This window comes from Entelurus aequoreus, linkage group LG18 (genome assembly GCF_033978785.1).
Source record: "Entelurus aequoreus isolate RoL-2023_Sb linkage group LG18, RoL_Eaeq_v1.1, whole genome shotgun sequence".
In the NCBI taxonomy this organism is placed as follows: domain Eukaryota; kingdom Metazoa; phylum Chordata; class Actinopteri; order Syngnathiformes; family Syngnathidae; genus Entelurus; species Entelurus aequoreus.
This window is the reverse complement of record NC_084748.1, coordinates 45,115,362-45,134,288: the sequence shown is the minus strand read 5'-3', so window position 1 is coordinate 45,134,288 and position 18,927 is coordinate 45,115,362. Positions and strand designations below refer to the sequence as shown.

Sequence of the window (18,927 nt, the reverse complement as noted above, 5' to 3'; positions counted from 1 at the left end):
AAGGAAAAGTGTTTGTGTGTGTATTGTGCGAGTGAGATGGGCGTGGGAGGGCTGCACCTTGCAGTCATACGGTACTTCACCTCATGTTGTCCGACTTCCCCTTAAGTCCCTGGCATTTTTACATTTCTCTATAATTGATTTGGAGCATTTCACGACAACTCTGACACGTTCTTACGAACACTGCTGATGAAACTACGAGAACAATAACCAACAAAGTGGTTGCAAAAGGGGGGGTGTGGCGCTAGCTAATAGTTGGGTGTATGTCACAATGGGTGTGGTTTGTTTTTAAAGCTTGGAAACAGCAAACACGTTTTTGTATTTCGCATCAGTTATGCTGAAGTAAATACCGTAATTTTCCGAGTATAAATCGCACCGGCCGAAAATGCATAATAAAGAAGGGGAAAAAACATATATAAGTCGCACTGGAGTATAAGTCGCATTTTTTAGGAAAATGTATTTGATAAAAGCCAACACCACGTATAGACATTTGAAAGGCAATTTAAAATAAATAAAGAATAGTGAACAACAGGCTGAATAAGTGTACATTATATGAGGCATAAATAACCAACTGAGAACGTGCCTGGTATGTTAACGTAACATATTATGGTAAGAGTCATTCAAATAACTATAACATATACAAACCCCGTTTCCATAGGAGTTGGGAAATTGTGTTAGATGTAAATATAAACGTAATACAATGATTTGCAAATCATTTTCAACCCATATTCAGTTGAATATGCTACAAAGACAACATATTTGATGTTCAAACTGATAAACTTTTTTTTTTGTGCAAATAATCATTAACTTTAGAATTTGATGCCAGCAACACGTGACAAAGTAGTTGGGAAAGGTGGCAATAAATACTGATAAAGTTGAGGAATGCTCATCAAACACTTATTTGGAACATCCCACAGGTGAGCAGGCTAATTGGGAACAGGTGGGTGCCATGATTGGGTATAAAAGTAGATTCCATGAAATGCTCAGTCATTCACAAACAAGGATGGGGCGAGGGTCACCACTTTGTCAACAAATGCCTGAGCAAATTGTTGAACAGTTTAAGAAAAACCTTTCTCAACCAGCTATTGCAAGGAATTTAGGGATTTCACCATCTACGCTCCGTAATATCATCAAAGGGTTCAGAGAATCTGGAGAAATCACTGCACGTAAGCAGCTAAGCCCGTGACCTTCCATCCCTCAGGCTGTACTGCATCAACAAGCGACATCAGTGTGTAAAGGATATCACCACATGGGCTCAGGAACACTTCAGAAACCCACTGTCAGTAACTACAGTTGGTCGCTACATCTGTAAGTGCAAGTTAAAACTCTCCTATGCAAGGCGAAAACCGTTTATCAACAACACCCAGAAACACCGTCGGCTTCGCTGGGCCTGAGCTCATCTAAGATGGACTGATGCAAAGTGGAAAAGTGTTCTGTGGTCTGACGAGTCCACATTTCAAATTGTTTTTGGAAACTGTGGACGTCGTGTCCTCCGGACCAAAGAGGAAAAGAACCATCCGGATTGTTATAGGCGCAAAGTGTAAAAGCCAGCATCTGTGATGGTATGGGGGTGTATTAGTGCCCAAGACATGGGTAACTTACACATCTGTGAAGGCACCATTAATGCTGAAAGGTACATACAGGTTTTGGAGCAACATATGTTGCCATCTAAGCAACGTTATCATGGACGCCCCTGCTGATTTCAGCAAGACAATGCCAAGCCACGTGTTACATCAACGTGGCTTCATAGTAAAAGAGTGCGGGTACTAGACTGGCCTGCCTGTAGTCCAGACCTGTCTCCCATTGAAAATGTGTGGTGCATTATGAAGCTTAAAATAGCACAAGGGAGACCCCCGGACTGTTGAACAACTTAAGCTGTACATCAAGCAAGAATGGGAAAGAATTCCACCTGAGAAGCTTCAAAAATGTGTCTCCTCAGTTCCCAAACGTTTATTGAGTGTTGTTAAAAGGAAAGGCCATGTAACACAGTGGTGAACATGCCCTTTCCCAACTACATTGGCACGTGTTGCAGCCATGAAATTCTAAGTTAATTATTATTTGAAAAAATAAATAAATAAAGTTTATGAGTTTGAACATCAAATATCTTGTCTTTGTAGTGCATTCAATTGAATATGGGTTGAAAATGATTTGCAAATCAGTGTATTCCGTTTGTATTTACATCTAACACAATTTCCCTACTCATATGGAAACGGGGTTTGTCGAACATGCTATACGTTTACCAAACAATCTGTCACTCCTATTCGCTAAATCACATGAAATCTTCTTCCTCTGTGTCACTTCTAAACAACTCTGCCAACTCCAAAGGTAGACAATGCGCCGCTTCCTCTTCTATCTTATTTGATATTTTACGGTAATGTGTAAAAAATTTCACACATAAATCGCCCCAGAGTATAAATTGCACCTCCAGCCAAACTATGAAAAAAACTGCAATTTATAATCCGAAAAATATGGTATGTGAGATGTGTGAGCAGAGGATATATTGAGTTACGTTAAAGGGGAACTGCACTTTTTTTGGGGAAGTTTGCCTGTCAGTCACAATCATTATGAGAGACATGACGACGGATGGATTTTTTTGTTTTACATTCTAAATTTTTAATAAAATTGATCAAAAGTCAGTTTACAATGGAGCCTATCGGAGCAGTTTATTTCTGCCTATAAAGCCCCTAAAAAACATTCACAGTCGTGGTCAAAAGTTTACATACGCTTGTAAAGAGCATAATGTCAGCTCAATTTTTGTTTCATCTGACATCACATGGACAAAGATAAGACCGTCTGGAGGAAAGTTCTGTGGTCAGATTAAACAAAAATGGAGCTGTTTGGCCACAATACCCAGCAATATGTTTGGAGGAGACAAGGTGAGGCCTTTAATCCCATGAACACCATTCCTACTTCCTACCGTCAAGCATGGTGGTGGTGGTAGTATTCTTCTCTGGGCCTGTTTTGCTGCCAATGGAACTAGTGCTTTACAGAGAGTAAATGGGACAATGAAAAAGGAGGATCACCTCCAAATTCTTCAGGACAACCTAAAATCATCAGCCCAGAGGTTGGTTCTTGGGCGCAGTTGGGTGTTCCAACAGGACAATGACTCCAAACACATGTCAAAAGTGGTAAAGGAATGGCTAAATCAGGCTAGAATGAAGGCTTTAGAATGGCCTTCCCAAAGTCCTGACTTAAACGTGTGGACAATGCTGAAGAAACAAGTCCATGTCAGAAACTGAACTGCACCAATTTTGTCAAGAGTGGTGGTCAAAAATTCAAGCAGAAGTTTGTGGATGGCTACCAAAAGCGCCTTATTGCAGTGAAACTTGCCAAGGGACATGTAAGCAAATATTAACATTGCTGTATGTATACTTTTGACCCAGCACATTTGCTCACATTTTCAGTAGACTCATAATAAATTCATAAAAGAAGCAAACTTCATGAATGTTTTTTGTGACCAACAAGTATGTGCTCCAATCACTCTATCACAAAAACATAAGAGTTGTAGAAATGATTGGAAGCTCAAGACAGCCATGACATTATGTTCTTTACAAGTATGTACACTTTTGACCACGACTGTACATGATGTAAGTATATATGTAATGTAGTAACATTTATAATAACATTTAAAATGTACCTATTTTGATCGGCAGCGCATTGATTTAAAAAAGGCATCACGACGTGTGCTTTTTTTTGTCTTTATGACTGATTATCCCAGATTATAGATACAACCTCTTACAGGAGAGAACATTTTCCAAGAACCCTGTTATAATACTAGATGACTTAAAACAAATAAGATACTAGGGATGTGAATCTTTGTGCACCACACAGTTTGATTTGATTCGATTCTCAGGGGTAGCGATTCGTTTCAGAATCGATTCTGGTTTCAAAATCAGTACTTTAATAACATTGGGTGCCAGTTCTGTGATTAACTACATTCCTCTATAAAATAGATAAACAGCTCTGCTAAATTTCTACATTGCTTGAAATAAATATAAAAAACAAAATAATAATTCAATCAAACATTTAAAGGCCTACTGAAAGCCACTACTACCGACCACGCAGTCTGATAGTTTATATATCAATGATGAAATCTTAACATTGCAACACATGCCAATACGGCCGGGTTAACTTATAAAGTGACATTTTAAATTTCCCGCCACACTTCCGCTTGAAAACGTCTCGGGGGTGATGACGTATGCGCGTGACGTAGCCAGGTATGGCTTCCCCATTGAAGCCAATACGAAATAGCTCTGTTTTCATCTCATTATTCCACAGTATTCTGGACATCTGTGTTGGTGAATCTGTTGCAATTTGTTCATTGCATTATGGAGAAAAGCTGAGCAAGCAAAGAAGAAAGTTGTCGGTGCGAAGCGGATATTTTGCGAGGGAAGTCAGCAACACAACACAGCCGGTGTTTGTTTACATTCCCGAAAGATGCAGTCAAGATCGAAGAACTCGGACAACAGAGACTCTAACCAGGAGGACTTTGATCTGGATACACAGACGCGATACCGTGAGTACGTAGCTGCGCTTCCAAACATTTGATCGCTTGCTATAACTAGCTCGAGCTAGTAGCTAGCATAACAAACACCTAGGTGTTTGTTATGCGGGATTAATTTGTGGCATATTAAATATAAGCCGGGTTGTGTTGTGGCTAATAGAGTATATATATGTCTTGTGTTTATTTACTGTTGTAGTCATTCCCAGCTGAATATCAGGTCCCACCCGCGCGCTTCCAAACATTTGATCGCTTGCCCGTACGTGTGTGTCACGTACGTAACTTTGGTTAAATATATAAGCTTTATGAACCTTGGGTTAGGTGAACGGTCCTTTGGGCTGAGTGAGTGTGTGTGTTGTGCAGGTGTTTGAATTGTATTGGCGGGTTATATATACGGGATCCCGTCCATATAAGCCGCTCGAGCTATAACTAGCTAGTAGCTAGCATAACAAACACCTAGGTGTTTTTATGCGGGATTAATTTGTGGCATATTAAATATAAGCCGGGTTGTGTTGTGGCTAATAGAGTATATATATGTCTTGTGTTTATTTACTGTTGTAGTCATTCCCAGCTGAATATCAGGTCCCACCCGCGCGCTTCCAAACATTTGATCGCTTGCCCGTATGTGCGTGTCACGTACGTAACTTTGGTTAAATATATAAGCTTTATGAACCTTGGGTTAGGTGAACGGTCCTTCGGGCTGAGTGAGTGTGTGTGTTGTGCAGGTGTTTGAAATGTATTGGCGGGTTATATATACGGGATCCCGTCCATATAAGCCGCTCGAGCTATAACTAGCTCGAGCTAGTAGCTAGTAGCTAGCATAACAAACACCTAGGTGTTTTTATGCGGGATTAATTTGTGGCATATTAAATATAAGCCTGGTTGTGTTGTGGCTAATAGAGTATATATATGTCTTGTGTTTATTTACTGTTGTAGTCATTCCCAGCTGAATATCAGGTCACCCCCGGCTCTCACAGCATCTTCCCTATCTGAATCGCTTTCACTCCCCACTAGTCCTTCATTTGCATTTTCCTCATCCACAAATCTTTTATCCTCGCTCAAATTAATGGGGAAATCGTCGCTTTCTCGGTCCGAATCTCTCTCACTTCTGGCGGCCATCATTGTAAACAATAGGGAACTTTGCGTATATGTTCAATTGACTACGTCACGCTACTTCCGGTAGGGGCAAGCCTTTTTTTTTTATCAGATACCAAAAGTTGCGATCTTTATCGTCGTTGTTTTATACTAAATCCTTTCAGCAAAAATATGGCAATATCGCGAAATGATCAAGTATGACACATAGAATAGATCTGCTATCCCCGTTTAAATAAACATTTTTTATTTCAGTAGGCATTTAATAAAGTCAAATACAAATAAGGCAACAAGAGAAGTATCCAACACTTCTCTTTTGTAAAGTAAATATGCACAGCATAAATGAGCATTTCACATCAACCATGTGATTTACCTGAATAGCTGACAGGACAGTTTGAAAAAATAAACACAATTTTAAAATAAATATTTTTTAATAGATTTTTGATTTTTTTTAATCGATTAAGAATTGTTACAAGGAAAAATTGTGATTAATTCAAAAATAATTGTTTTTGACACCCCTATAAAATACTATACAATAAAACCTCGATTTACGAACCCCTCTATAAGCAAACTTTCCGATGTATGAACTTTCCGGTCGAGCCATATAATCCTCCGTGTGCGACGCTTCATTCATTCATTTTGTGTCCTGCCTGCAGGCAAAAAGTATCCAACACTCTAAGTCACTTGTTATGCAGTACACTACTGAACAGTCACTTCTTGGCGCTTCACCCTTTTCTGTGTTTTTTTTGCCAATGTTAAAAAGTAAGTGGTTCTACCTTTTTAAATGTTTATTACTGTGGCAATATGGGAGTTAAAGTTAAGGATTTTTATGATATCTGATCATTTGTGAGGGCACCAAAGGGACTTGCGTGTGTTGGCGGAGCAGTAAATACCGAGGATATCAGTTTGTTGTTGTTTTGGCTTGTTAATAAAGAGAAAATGAATCCATCACCTCCTTGTTATGTTTGATATACAGTACTGTATAGCACTTTATATTGTGTTCAAAGTCTACAAACTTTCACTAAAATATGGACTTTTGTTGAGGCTGGAACCAATTATTCATACTTACATTGTTTCTGACGGAGAAATTTGCTCCACCTTACAAACTTTTCGACTTACTGTTCAAGAACCAATTGTTTGGGAATTGAGGTTCCACTTCGATCATATTAACGGTTTCACAAAAAGAACAGTAACAAGACTTCCACAGCCCAAAATAAGCCACTGTGTTTGTTTTAAATATGTCTTATTTACCGTATTTTCCGGACTATGGCGCACTTAAATTTTTTATTTTTTATTTTCATAACTCGACAATGCCCCTTATGTACGGAATAATTCTGGTTTTGCTTACTGACCTCAAAGCAATTTTATTTGGTACATGGTATAATGATAAGTGTGACCAGTAGATGGCAGCCAAACATAAGAGATATGTGTAGACTGCAATATGATGGCAATATGACTCAAGTAAACAACACCAACATTTTATATGTTCCATTGTAAATATAGACCATTACACACGGCGCTCAAAAATCTATCAAAATGTTTTAGTAGGACTTTGGTAAGCTATGAAGACGCACCGCTTGATGGATTGTACTTTGCTTCAGTATACGAGTATTATTATGGTGTGTGTATAGGGTAAGACATTATCTGGTGTTTTTTTTCGCAATATTATGCAAAAGCAACTTTTCTTACCTTCTAGTACCTGCTGATGTGTATTTGGAATCTGCATAAATACTGAAAAAATGCGCTAGTCCGCCTTTGTAGTCCGTGCCGACACCGTAGTCGATAAGCTTCTTCTTTTTCTCTATCATCTTGTTATGCGACATTCATCCTCCACTGTTGCCATTTTTAATATAAAGTAGTGTAAAGTTCTTACTTATATCTGTCAGTAAACTCGCCATGAAAGCGCCGAAACATACCGGTGTAGTGAGTTTACATTATTCACCCAAGGAACTTTAGTTATTAGAGAGTTCCGGTCGGACGGATTTTCAGCTACACCAGTCGTACAGTTAGTACAGGGAGCGATTTACCTGATGGGTCGCAATAATGTCCCACTTTTAAATTCACAAACCCTGACCTAAGCCAAGTAGTTTTCCTATGCACAACTGTGCACATTTTGACTATGGCTACGGCTCCTGGATCCTGGTTTGACCAAAAATTCAAACACAATAACAAACTGTAGAATCCTTCCAGGAGCTGACAGTGTTAGTCATCGGACAGTAGCAGTTGAGATATGGAGTGTTTGCCTTACCTAGGTCAATAAGGATGGCGTGCTGCTGTGAGGTGAGTTGTTTGAGCAGCTCCTTGTACGGCATGTCAGTGGTCGGTGGCCGCGACGGGACAGTCTGCTTGAGCAGGAACTGCTCGGAGAGGAACTTCCAGATCTCGCCTCGATGCTGCCTCGGGACACCTGCCACAGACAAAGAAGGCCAAGAGCCAGGTGGGCTGGGTGCGTGTTTTTGAAAAGGTCAACATGCTCACAAACACGTCTTGTCCGAGCAATGTTGGGAATAGGGAGGAACATTTCCTATCACAGTTATTATCCCGGTAGGGGTGTAACGGTACACAAAAATTTCGGTTCGGTACGTACCTCGGTTTAGAGGTCACGGTTCGGTTCATTTTGGTACAGTAAGAAAACAACAAAATATAAATTTTTTGGTTATTTATTTACCGAATTTGTAAACAATGGCTTTATTCTTTTAACATTGGGAACACTATAATAATTCTGCCCACGTTAATCAACATTAAACTGCCTCAAGTTGTTGCTCAGATTAAATAAAATGACAAAACTTTTCTTCTACATATAAAAAGTGCAACATTCCAAGTCAACTCATCATGCTTCATTTATTACAGCATTTGGGAAGCCTGTAGTTGATTTATTATGTAAATGTTATATTTTTATCAACATGTGATAGCAGGGACCCTGCCATTCAAAACTAGGCTGCTGCATTACTAATGATTAATGTAACTATAGCTGAAAAAATGGTACAGTAGCAATAGGAGAGACTATTCATCCCTGAACATCATGGAGTTCATGTAGGCTTTATGATGCAGTTACATTATTATATCAACTATCAGAGACAGAAACTCTTCATTTAACATAATGTCCTTTTTTGCTGCTTCAACACAGAAAAAGGTAAAGTGAAATAACAGACAGGGCTTTGCTGTCCGTAACACACGCACACACACATAACATACGCAAAATGAGCTAACGTTATGCTAAAAGCGAATTAGCCTTCACCTCAAGCCAGGACTGCGAGCGAGCCGAGCTGCCTTTTATATTTCTAGAAGGTCAACGGGCTCATAGTGATGTTACTAGTAGTTCACTGGGAGGTGTTTATTATCATTTGGGCAGAGTCCACAGCCTGATGCTTACCTGCTAAACGCTAAGCTAAGCGCTCTGAATACGCACTGCTGATTGGCTGTTACCACTCTGTTTGTAACCAATCAGATGGTTGTGTGGGTGGAGCAATACTGGGTGCTGTGTAGAGGACTGACAGAAACAGAGGCAGAAGGAAGCGGAGGCGGCTACTTAATATGTTCGTGTGGAAACTCGTTTGGTACACCTCCGAACCGAACCGAAACCCCTGTACCGAAACGGTTCAATACAAATACACGTACCGTTACACCCCTATGATATAGAATAAACTTTCACGAGCTCCGAGGCGAAAAAGCAGCTTATTACGTCAGAGCTTGTTAGCTCTGTGTAACAATGCGCCGCCACAAATAGTTTGTCTGCGTTAGCGCTTGTAATAACAACACTGCTAATAAAATTTAGGTCACGACATGTAAACAGAGTATTGTTGGTGGTTTTTGGATGGTATTTACAGGGCTTTACGGGCGGAATAGAGGACCTCTCATTGACTACATTGACTTATATTTACGAGTTAGAATGCATTAAAACATTTGTTTTGGGAATGTCCAATTATTCAATCATTTTGGTCCCGCATCTTCTTCTTCTTCAGAGAAAACTTGTCCCTGACAGGGATATAAACTTGTTTGGGTGGTCTTCAGAAACACAAAAACTTCCAAAATATATCACAGTTGTGTTGCTTCTCGGGACGGTCTTGGTCAAAAGACTCCTTCTCAAAGAGTAGAAAACCCCATCTGGACCGGACTTAAGGAACTGGTTAAATTAACTTGTGAATGTAATGACTCTTGAAAAAAATAAGATTTATAAACTCTACAAATATGAATAAATGGGAACTAACCTGGAAACCTTTACTGACATACATTGTCAGTAAATCATAACTTATAGACATAAAAAAAAAACAATGCTATATCTTTTTTGTAGTTGTATTCCTTTTTTATTGTTATTATTTTTTGTAGAGATGTCCGATAATATCGGACTGACGATATTATCGGCCGATAAATGCTTTAAAATGTAATATCGGAAATGATCGGTATCGGTTTCAAAAAGTAACATTTAGGACTTTTTAAAACGCCGCTGTGTACACGGACGTAGGGAGAAGTACAGAGCGGCAATAAACCTTAAAGGCACTGCCTTTGCGTGCCGGCCCAATCACATAATATCTACGGCTTTTCACACACACAAGTGAAAGCAATGCATACTTGGTCAACAGCCACACAGGTCACACTAAGGGTAGCCGTATAAACAACTTTAACACTGTTACTAATATGCGCCACACTGTGAACCCACACCAAACAAGAATGACAAACACATTTCGGGAGAACATCAGCACCGTAACACAACATACACACAACAGAACAAATACCCAGCCTTGCAGCACTAACTCTTCCGGGACGCTACAATATACACCCCTGCTACCCCCCCATCTCAACCCCGCCCACCTCAACATCATCATACTCTCTCAGGGAGAGCATGACCCAAATTCCAAGCTGCTCTTTTGAGGCATGTTAAAAAAAAAAATGCACTTTGTGACTCCAATAATAAATATGGCAGTGCCATGTTGGCATTTTTTTCCCAAACTTTGGTTGATTTATTTTGGAAAACCTTGTTACATTGTTTAATGCATCCAGCGGGGCATCACAACAAAATGAGGCATAATAATGTGTTAATTCCACCACTGTATATATCGGTATCGGTTGATATCGGAATCGGTAATGAAGAGTTGGACAATATCGGCAAAAAAGCCATTATTGGACAGCTCTAATTTTTTGTATTGATCCCACACTACTATTGCTTTTTTGTGTCACTTTTGATATGGTTTTGTCATGGTTCACTTGCTTTCTTTTTTTTTTTGTGACTTTTTATTTTGTATTTTTTTGCTTCTGATCATGCGATGTGACTTTCTTCTTCTTTTTTAAGTGCGAACGGTGGAGAGGTCCTCAGGAGGTGATCTTGTGATCACTTCCTGAGGATCCTTGATGCCGAGGAATATTCATCCATCTTGCTATGGTCTGGATAGCCTGCTGATCCTGAGCCAGAGCAGGATGGATGGATGGATATATATGCAATATCTGGGTATTTTTTCTAATAATGTCTATACTGTAAACCTTGAGTTGTTAAAGTCCAAGTGCACCTCTCTCCTCAAGTGTGCATGTGAGTGTGTATGAGTGGATGTGTGCCTGTATGAAGGGCCTGCGTGAGCAATGTATGACTGTCAAATGTGATTTTAACTGTAAAATTGAATAAAATATATTTGCAAAAAAAAAAAGAATGCATTAAAACAACAATTACATCCGTCTTGTTTCTCATAATGATTGTGAACGATGGGCAAAATTGCAAAAAGGGCAGTTACCATTTCAGGTGAGTAGCTGTTGTCAGCACGCAGCATGCAAGCAGACAGAAAGACAAGTAGTTGAAGGGCAAACAAAAACTGGATCAAGTCCAGATTCCTTTGCAGTACTGGGGAAACAAGACCGACGCTGATAAGAGACTACACTACACAGTTCCAGTTGTGGAGCATTACCCTTTAAGCTCTGGTCAATATTTGCAGAACCCTGCTGCCGATTTCAAAGAAAATAAAAAAAACCCCCGAGCAGATAGATAAAGGCAAACAAACCTTGTGTAACCGACGCGTGTATGGTTTCGGTGTCAAATTTGACCTTTGCCCTTCCAGGAGTTCCCAGCATCTTCTCCCAGACCAGAGTGACCTCCTTCAGGCATGGCGTGATTTCCTCGTAGTCCAGCTTGAGGCGCTTGTTCTGCAGGTCGCTCTCTGAGGCTGCAAACAAACACGCACACATCATGCACGTTGCCCTTCGTTATGACACAGGTGGAACACCTGCCTGCAGAATGTGTGCTTCGCGACTGCATGGATCTTACATCACACCTCCACATGTGTACCACACACCACTGGCAGGCTAAAATCATCCACAAGGGAGGAAACAGCTGGAAAGATTAGCCATGAGTCTTGACATGGAAATAACAGCTGAAGCAGGGTAAGCAGCATGTTGTTCCTAGCACCAGTATTCACAGCATGGGGGGTTATTTTAAAAGGGAACACCGAACCGCAGCTCTACAACATCCTGTGGCAGCAACTCACAATAATAGATCACAGGCACAATAGATAGTGCATCCGATTTAGGGATCGACCGATTATTCGCCGAGCCGATTATCCATATTTGGCATATATCGATATCCACACACACACACACATATATACATATATATACATATATATACATATATATATATATATATATATATATATATATATATATATATATATATATATATATATATATATATATATATATATATATATATATATATATATATATATACATACACTACCGTTCAAAAGTTTGGGGTCACATTGAAATGTCCTTATTTTTGAAGGAAAAGCACTGTACTTTTCAATGAAGATAACTTTAAACTAGTCTTAACTTTAAAGAAATACACTCTATACATTGCTAATGTGGTAAATGACTATTCTAGCTGCAAATGTCTGGTTTTTGGTGCAATATCTACATAGGTGTATAGAGGCCCATTTCCAGCAACTATCACTCCAGTGTTCTAATGGTACAATGTGTTTGCTCATTGGCTCAGAAGGCTAATTGATGATTAGAAAACCCTTGTGCAATCATGTTCACACATCTGAAAACAGTTTAGCTCGTTACAGAAGCTACAAAACTGACATTCCTTTGAGCAGATTGAGTTTCTGGAGCATCACACTTGTGGGGGTCAATTAAACGCTCAAAATGGCCAGAAAAAGAGAACTTTCATCTGAAACTCGACAGTCTATTCTTGTTCTTAGAAATGAAGGCTATTCCACAAAATTGTTTGGGTGACCCCAAACTTTTGAACGGTAGTGTATATATATATATATATATATTTTATATATACATATATATGTGTGTGTGTATATATATATATCTATATATATATATACACACACACACACACACACACGTATATTAATGTGTGAGTGTTTTTATATATATAGTTATAAATATACGCACATACACACACACACACACACACACATATATATATATATATATACATACTCACATATCTATCTATCTATATCTATATATATATGTATATATATATATATATATATATATATATATATATACACATACATACATATATATATACACATACATACATACATACATATATATATATATACACATACATACATACATGTATATATATATATATATATATATATATATATATATATATATATATATATATATATATATATATATATATATATATATATATATATATATATATATACACATACATATATACACACATACACACAGTACAGGCCAAACGTTTGGACCACCTGCTCCTCATTCAATGGGTTTTCTTTATTTCCATGACTATTTACATTGTAGATTGTCACTGAAGACATCAAAAGTATGAATGAACACGTGGAGTTATGTACTTGACAAAAAAAGGTGAAATAACTAAAAACGTGTTATATTCTAGTTTCTTCAAAATAGCCACCCATTGCTCTGATTACTTTTTTGCACACTCTTGGCATTCTCTCGATGAGCTTCAAGCAGACCTGTGAAGTGAAAACCATTTCAGGTGACTACCTCTTGAAGAGAGAATGCCAAGAGTGTGCAAAAAAGTAATCAGAGCAAAGGGTGGCTATTTTGAAGAAACTAGAAAACAAAACATGTTTTCGGTTATTTCACCTTTTTTTTGACCAGATGCCCGAACCACCTCATCCGGCTCCTCTCGATGTGGAGGAGCAGCGGCTTTACTTTGAGCTCCTCCCGGATGGCAGAGCTTCTCACCCTATCACCAGGCGGAGGAAACTCATTTCGGCCGCTTGTACCCGTGATCTTGTCCTTTTGGTCATAACCCAAAGCTCATGACCATAGGTGAGGATGGGAACGTAGATCGACCGGTAAATTGAGAGCTGTGCCTTCCGGCTCAGCTCCTTCTTCACCACAACGGATCGATACAGCGTCCGCATTACTGAAGACGCCGCACCGATCCGCCTGTCCATCTCACGATCCACTCTTCCCTCACTCGTGAACAAGACTCCGAGGTACTTGAACTCCTCCACTTGGGGCAGGGTCTCCTCCCTTCTCTACCCTTTTCCGGGCGAAAATTAAGCATAAGCTAGCTCTTGGGACTTTTGAATGAATATTGACTCCAAATATCAGTTATCGGCCTACTTGACAACTAATAATCGGTATTGGCTATGAAAAAAAACTAATCCAATGACGCAGATGTGTGGATCTAGCTTGAACGTATTAAGTGTGCTTATGAATTGAACTATTTGTCTTTGCAGTTCTTCACTCTGAATGATCACACACTAGCGCACACACACAGTGTATGAAGCAAATAGAAATAGACAACTTGTAAGTTTCCGTTAGAAGAGTGATCAAAAGAAGGTGAGGGAACACCCAGAGGCACTAATCTGTTCCTGTTTTTGACAACACCCTTCCTCGCTCTCTCTCTTAACGTCCTCTTCTGTTTTGTTGAAACTCAACTCGCTTCTTCTGCTCAGAGCCTATTTGCTTTGTCACTCACTGAGTGACCAGCATGCAACTTGGCACAAGTGCTGAAAGTGACAGAAGACTCCAAAAGGCTTTTATAACCCCCCAGGAAATAGGAGGGATATTAGGCGTTATGAAGTGATTACAAGAGCTGCTCAGCACTAAAAGGGAAGAAATAGGAAGATGATGTGACTTCAGTGTGACTGACAATGTTCTTGTTTTGATTTTGCATTAAAATGAAAGACTTTGCCTTGTTCAGGCTGTCAGTCACCGTTTGTGCAGAAGGAGAGACGCTGCAGTGACCAGGAAGGCAGGGCTCGAATTTAACCACGGCAATGATGTGGTCCTGATGGCGTCATCTGGCCAGGATCTTCAGCTCTCACTGGATCGGTTCGCAGCCGAGTGTGAAGCGACTGGGATGAGAATCAGCACCTCCAAGTCCGAGTCCATGGTTCTCGCCCGGAAAAGGGTGGAGTGCCATCTCCGGGTTGGGGAGGAGACCCTGCCCCAAGTGGAGGAGTTCAAGTACCTCGGAGTGTTGTTCACGAGTGAGGGAAGAGTGGATCGTGAGATCGACAGGCGGATCGGTGCGGCGTCTTCAGTAATGCGGACACTGTATTGATCCGTTGTGGTGAAGAAGGAGCTGAGCCGGAAGGCAAAGCTCTCAATTTACTGGTCGATCTACGTTCCCATCCTCACCTATCATGAGCTTTGGGTTATGACCGAAAGGACAAGATCACGGGTACAAGCGGCCGAAATGAGTTTCCTCCGCTGGGTGGCGGGGCTCTCCCTTAGAGATAGGGTGAGAAGCTCCTTCATGAATCTTCTCTCTTTGATAATCCGCAGAAGCCCACGGTCAGCTCTTCTGCTGGTGCATCTTCGCCTGCCACGTTTTGCCCTTCCACTAGACTACAGGTGTCAAACGCAAGGCCAGGGGGCCAGTTCTGGTCCGCCACATTGTTTCATGTGGCCCACAAAAGCCTGGAAGTAAGGTGCACCAATAAAGCACTTGATCTTTTCTTACTAAATATATTCGTTCTTTCAATTTTGACGGAAAAATTGCGTGTAATTCATATTAATATTGTATAAACACAGGGGTGTCCAAAGGCATATTGTTGGATAAAACAATAACAGTACAATGGTAAACAAACAAAAAAAAAACCTCAATGTAAACATTGAATACAACTCATGTGTGTCCAAACGTCTTCTACTAAAGGTTGCATACTGAAAAGTCAAAGTATGCCGAGGCCATTTTGATTTTCGATTTTGTAAAAAAAAAACAACACATTAATTATAGAACTTTCCTCCAGAAGGTCTTATCTTTGTCCATGTGATGTCAGATGAAACAACAAGTGAGCTGTTTGGCCACAATACCCAGCAATATGTTTGGAGGAGAAAAGGTGAGGCCTTTAATCCCAGAAACACCATACCCACCGTCAAGCATGGTGGTGGTAGTATTATGCTCTGGGCCTGTTTTGCTGCCAATGGAACTGCTGCTTTACAGAGAGTAAATGGGACAATGAAATAGGAGGATTACCTCCAAATACTTCAGGACAACCTAAAATCATTAGCCCGGAGGTTGGGTCTAGGGCGCAGTTGGGTGTTCCAACAGGACAATGACCCCAAACACACGTCAAAAGTGGTAAAGGAATGGCTAAATCAGGCTAGAATGAAGGTTTTAGAATGGCCTTCCCAAAGTCCTGACTTAAACGTGTGGACAATGCTGAAGAAACAAGTCCATGTCAGAGAACCAACACATTTAGCTGAACTGAACCAAGTTTGTCAAGAGGAGTGGTCAAAAACTCAACCAGAAGCTTGTGGATGGCTACCAAAAGCGCCTTATTGCAGTGAAACCTGCCAAGGGACATGTAAGCAAATATTAACATTGCTGTATGTATACTTTTGACCCAGCACATTTGCTCACATTTTCAGTAGATCCATAATAAATTCATAAAAAGAACCAAACTTCATGAATGTTTTTTGTGACCAACAAGTATGTGCTCCAATCACTCTATCACAAAAAGATAAGAGTTGTAGAAATTATTGGAACATCAAGACAGCCACATGACTTTATGTTCTTTACAACTTTTGACCACGACTGTATGTTTAGCATTTTTTACAAATAATCAAAATATATCAACATACTTTGACTTTTTATTATGCGGCCTTTGTTGGTACAAGTTGCGCCCCCTCTGTAGTATTAACTAATTTTCCTAACATTTTTGTATGTTTGTCCCCCTCACTTATGATTTAAAAGCATGTTATCCATCAATTTGTATGTAGAAAATGAAGCTCCGTAGGGAATTGTGTAATATTATAAACAAGCCGATTAAATATTATAATTCACTGTAACATGCGGCCCTCTGAGAGCAGCCAGAACTGCAATGTGGCCCTCAATGAAAACCAATTCGACACCCCTGTACTAGACTTTCCATTGATATGCTTGGAAACAGCACTCTGAAGAGCCAGACTCCTTAGCTATGAACTTGTGTGGCTTACATCCTTTTGGAGGGTATCAATGATGGTCTTCTGGCCAGTTGCCAAGTCTGCAGTCTTCCCCATATTCATCCTAACTGAGAACATTGAACAAAAGTCAAGCAACTTAAAGACAACCTGTGCAGGTGCTTTGAGTTTAGTAGATGAGTAGTGTGTGACGCTCTGCTGTAAAGTTTGGGCGAATTTCTTCACACTGTTCTCATTTTTTGAAATCCTGTTTTCGTGGGTTTTGTGAGCTGGAGACCCAAATGATGTACAAATAAACAACTAAATACTTGAAATCGTTTGAAGTTGTCGGCCCTGAATCGATAATCTACGGACGTTTTAACGTTTTGAATGGAAGAATGGAAAAAAATACACTTTTCCAGGATATTGGAAAGGGTCTGTTTACTGTAAATGAAGCATTCTTTGGACAAAGCGGAGAGCCGTCACGCCTTGAGTAAGAATAGACCGCCTGTCTTATCGGCGGACTGGAGTTGAGTTCGCTAGACTGGCTGTGGGCCAGTTTGCACCACCGCTGGGTTTCTCTGGAAAACTCCACCCTAGATAACACACAAAGGCACTGGACGCTCCTCCCTGGAGCTGACACACACACACACACACACACACACACACAGACAGTTTACCCGTAAGGGAAACAATGCAGAGACAAAGTGATAAGCTGATGCTTTTCCACCACATTTTCATGACTCATAACAGCTAAACAAGTTTCACATCGGTTCAAGTTTTGGCCAAATTCCATGTTTAATGACAGACCACGGAACACTAAATGGCACTACACATTCTAAAAGGTGTAGTGCGGTGACCATTACGTCCATCGCGGGCGGCCGGTCGACCTCCCAAGGGGTTGTGAGCCGATCGCCAAGCATAAAAATAAAATTCCGAACCATAAGGCGCACCGCCGATTAATTGTTTATTTTAAAACATATTTTTTCACATATAAAGCGCACCGGATTATAGGGCCGCATTAAAGGGGTAAATGGTAAATGGGTTATACTGGTATAGCGCTTTTCTACCTTCAAGGTACTCAAAGCACTTTGACACTATTTCCATATTCAACCATTTACACACACATTCACATACTGATGGCGGGAGCTGCCATGCAAGGCCCTAACCACGACCCATCAGGAGCAAGGGTGAAGTGTCTTGCTCAAGGACACAACGGACGCGACGAAGTTGGTAGAAGGTGGGGATTGAACCAGGAACCCTCGGGTCCCAACTGCGCCATGCCGTATCCACGTGGTCATATTATTATTATTTTTTTCTAAATGTAAAAGACTTCCTTGTGGTCTACATAACATGTAATGGTGGTTCTTTGGTCAAAATGTTGCATAGATGATGTTTTACAGATCATCTTCAAGGCCGCTTTCTGACAGTCGCTTGAGGATGCGCCGTTTTGTGGGCGGTCTTATTTACGTGGCTCATCTTCGACAGCGTCTTCTCACCCGTCATCTTTGTTGTAGCGGTGTAGCGTGCAAGAAGTGTCAAAAGATGGAGCTAACTGTTTTAATGACATTCACACTTTACTTCAATCAATAACGGAGCAGCATCTCCTCATCCGGAAATGTGTCCCCTGAAAAACCGTCCGACCGGAACTCTCTAATAACTAAAGTTTTTTGGGTGAATAATGTAAACTCACTACACCGGTATGTTTTAGTGCTTTCATGGCGAGTTTACTGACAGATATAAGTAGGAACTTTACATTACTTTATAATTGGCAACAGCGGAGGTTGAATGTCCCACAACAAGAAGATAGACATAAAGAAGAAGTTTATTGACTACGGTGTCGGCACGGACTACAAAGGCGGATGTGCGCAATTTTTCAGGATTTATGCAGATCCCAAATACAGATCAGCAGGTACCAGAAGGTAAGAAAAGTTGCTTTTGCATAATATTGCGAAACAAAACGCCAGATAATATGTCTAACCTTATACACACACACC

The 18,927-nt window shown here is 40.2% G+C and overlaps 1 protein-coding gene across 5 annotated transcripts in view; it reads right to left on the bottom strand.

The window, feature by feature from the left end:
- The window catches only part of tbc1d1 (TBC1 (tre-2/USP6, BUB2, cdc16) domain family, member 1), a 122,706-nt gene that overhangs the window by 26,179 nt on the left and 77,600 nt on the right, over positions 1 to 18,927 (bottom strand). For all 5 annotated transcript variants that reach the window (XM_062027223.1, XM_062027224.1, XM_062027225.1 and 2 more), the window contains 2 exons: positions 11,575 to 11,736; positions 7,839 to 7,997 (listed from right to left, as the gene is read on the bottom strand). In XM_062027223.1, coding sequence (XP_061883207.1) covers positions 7,839 to 7,997; positions 11,575 to 11,736 — 321 coding nt within the window. The remainder of the gene's footprint in view (positions 1 to 7,838; positions 7,998 to 11,574; positions 11,737 to 18,927) is intronic.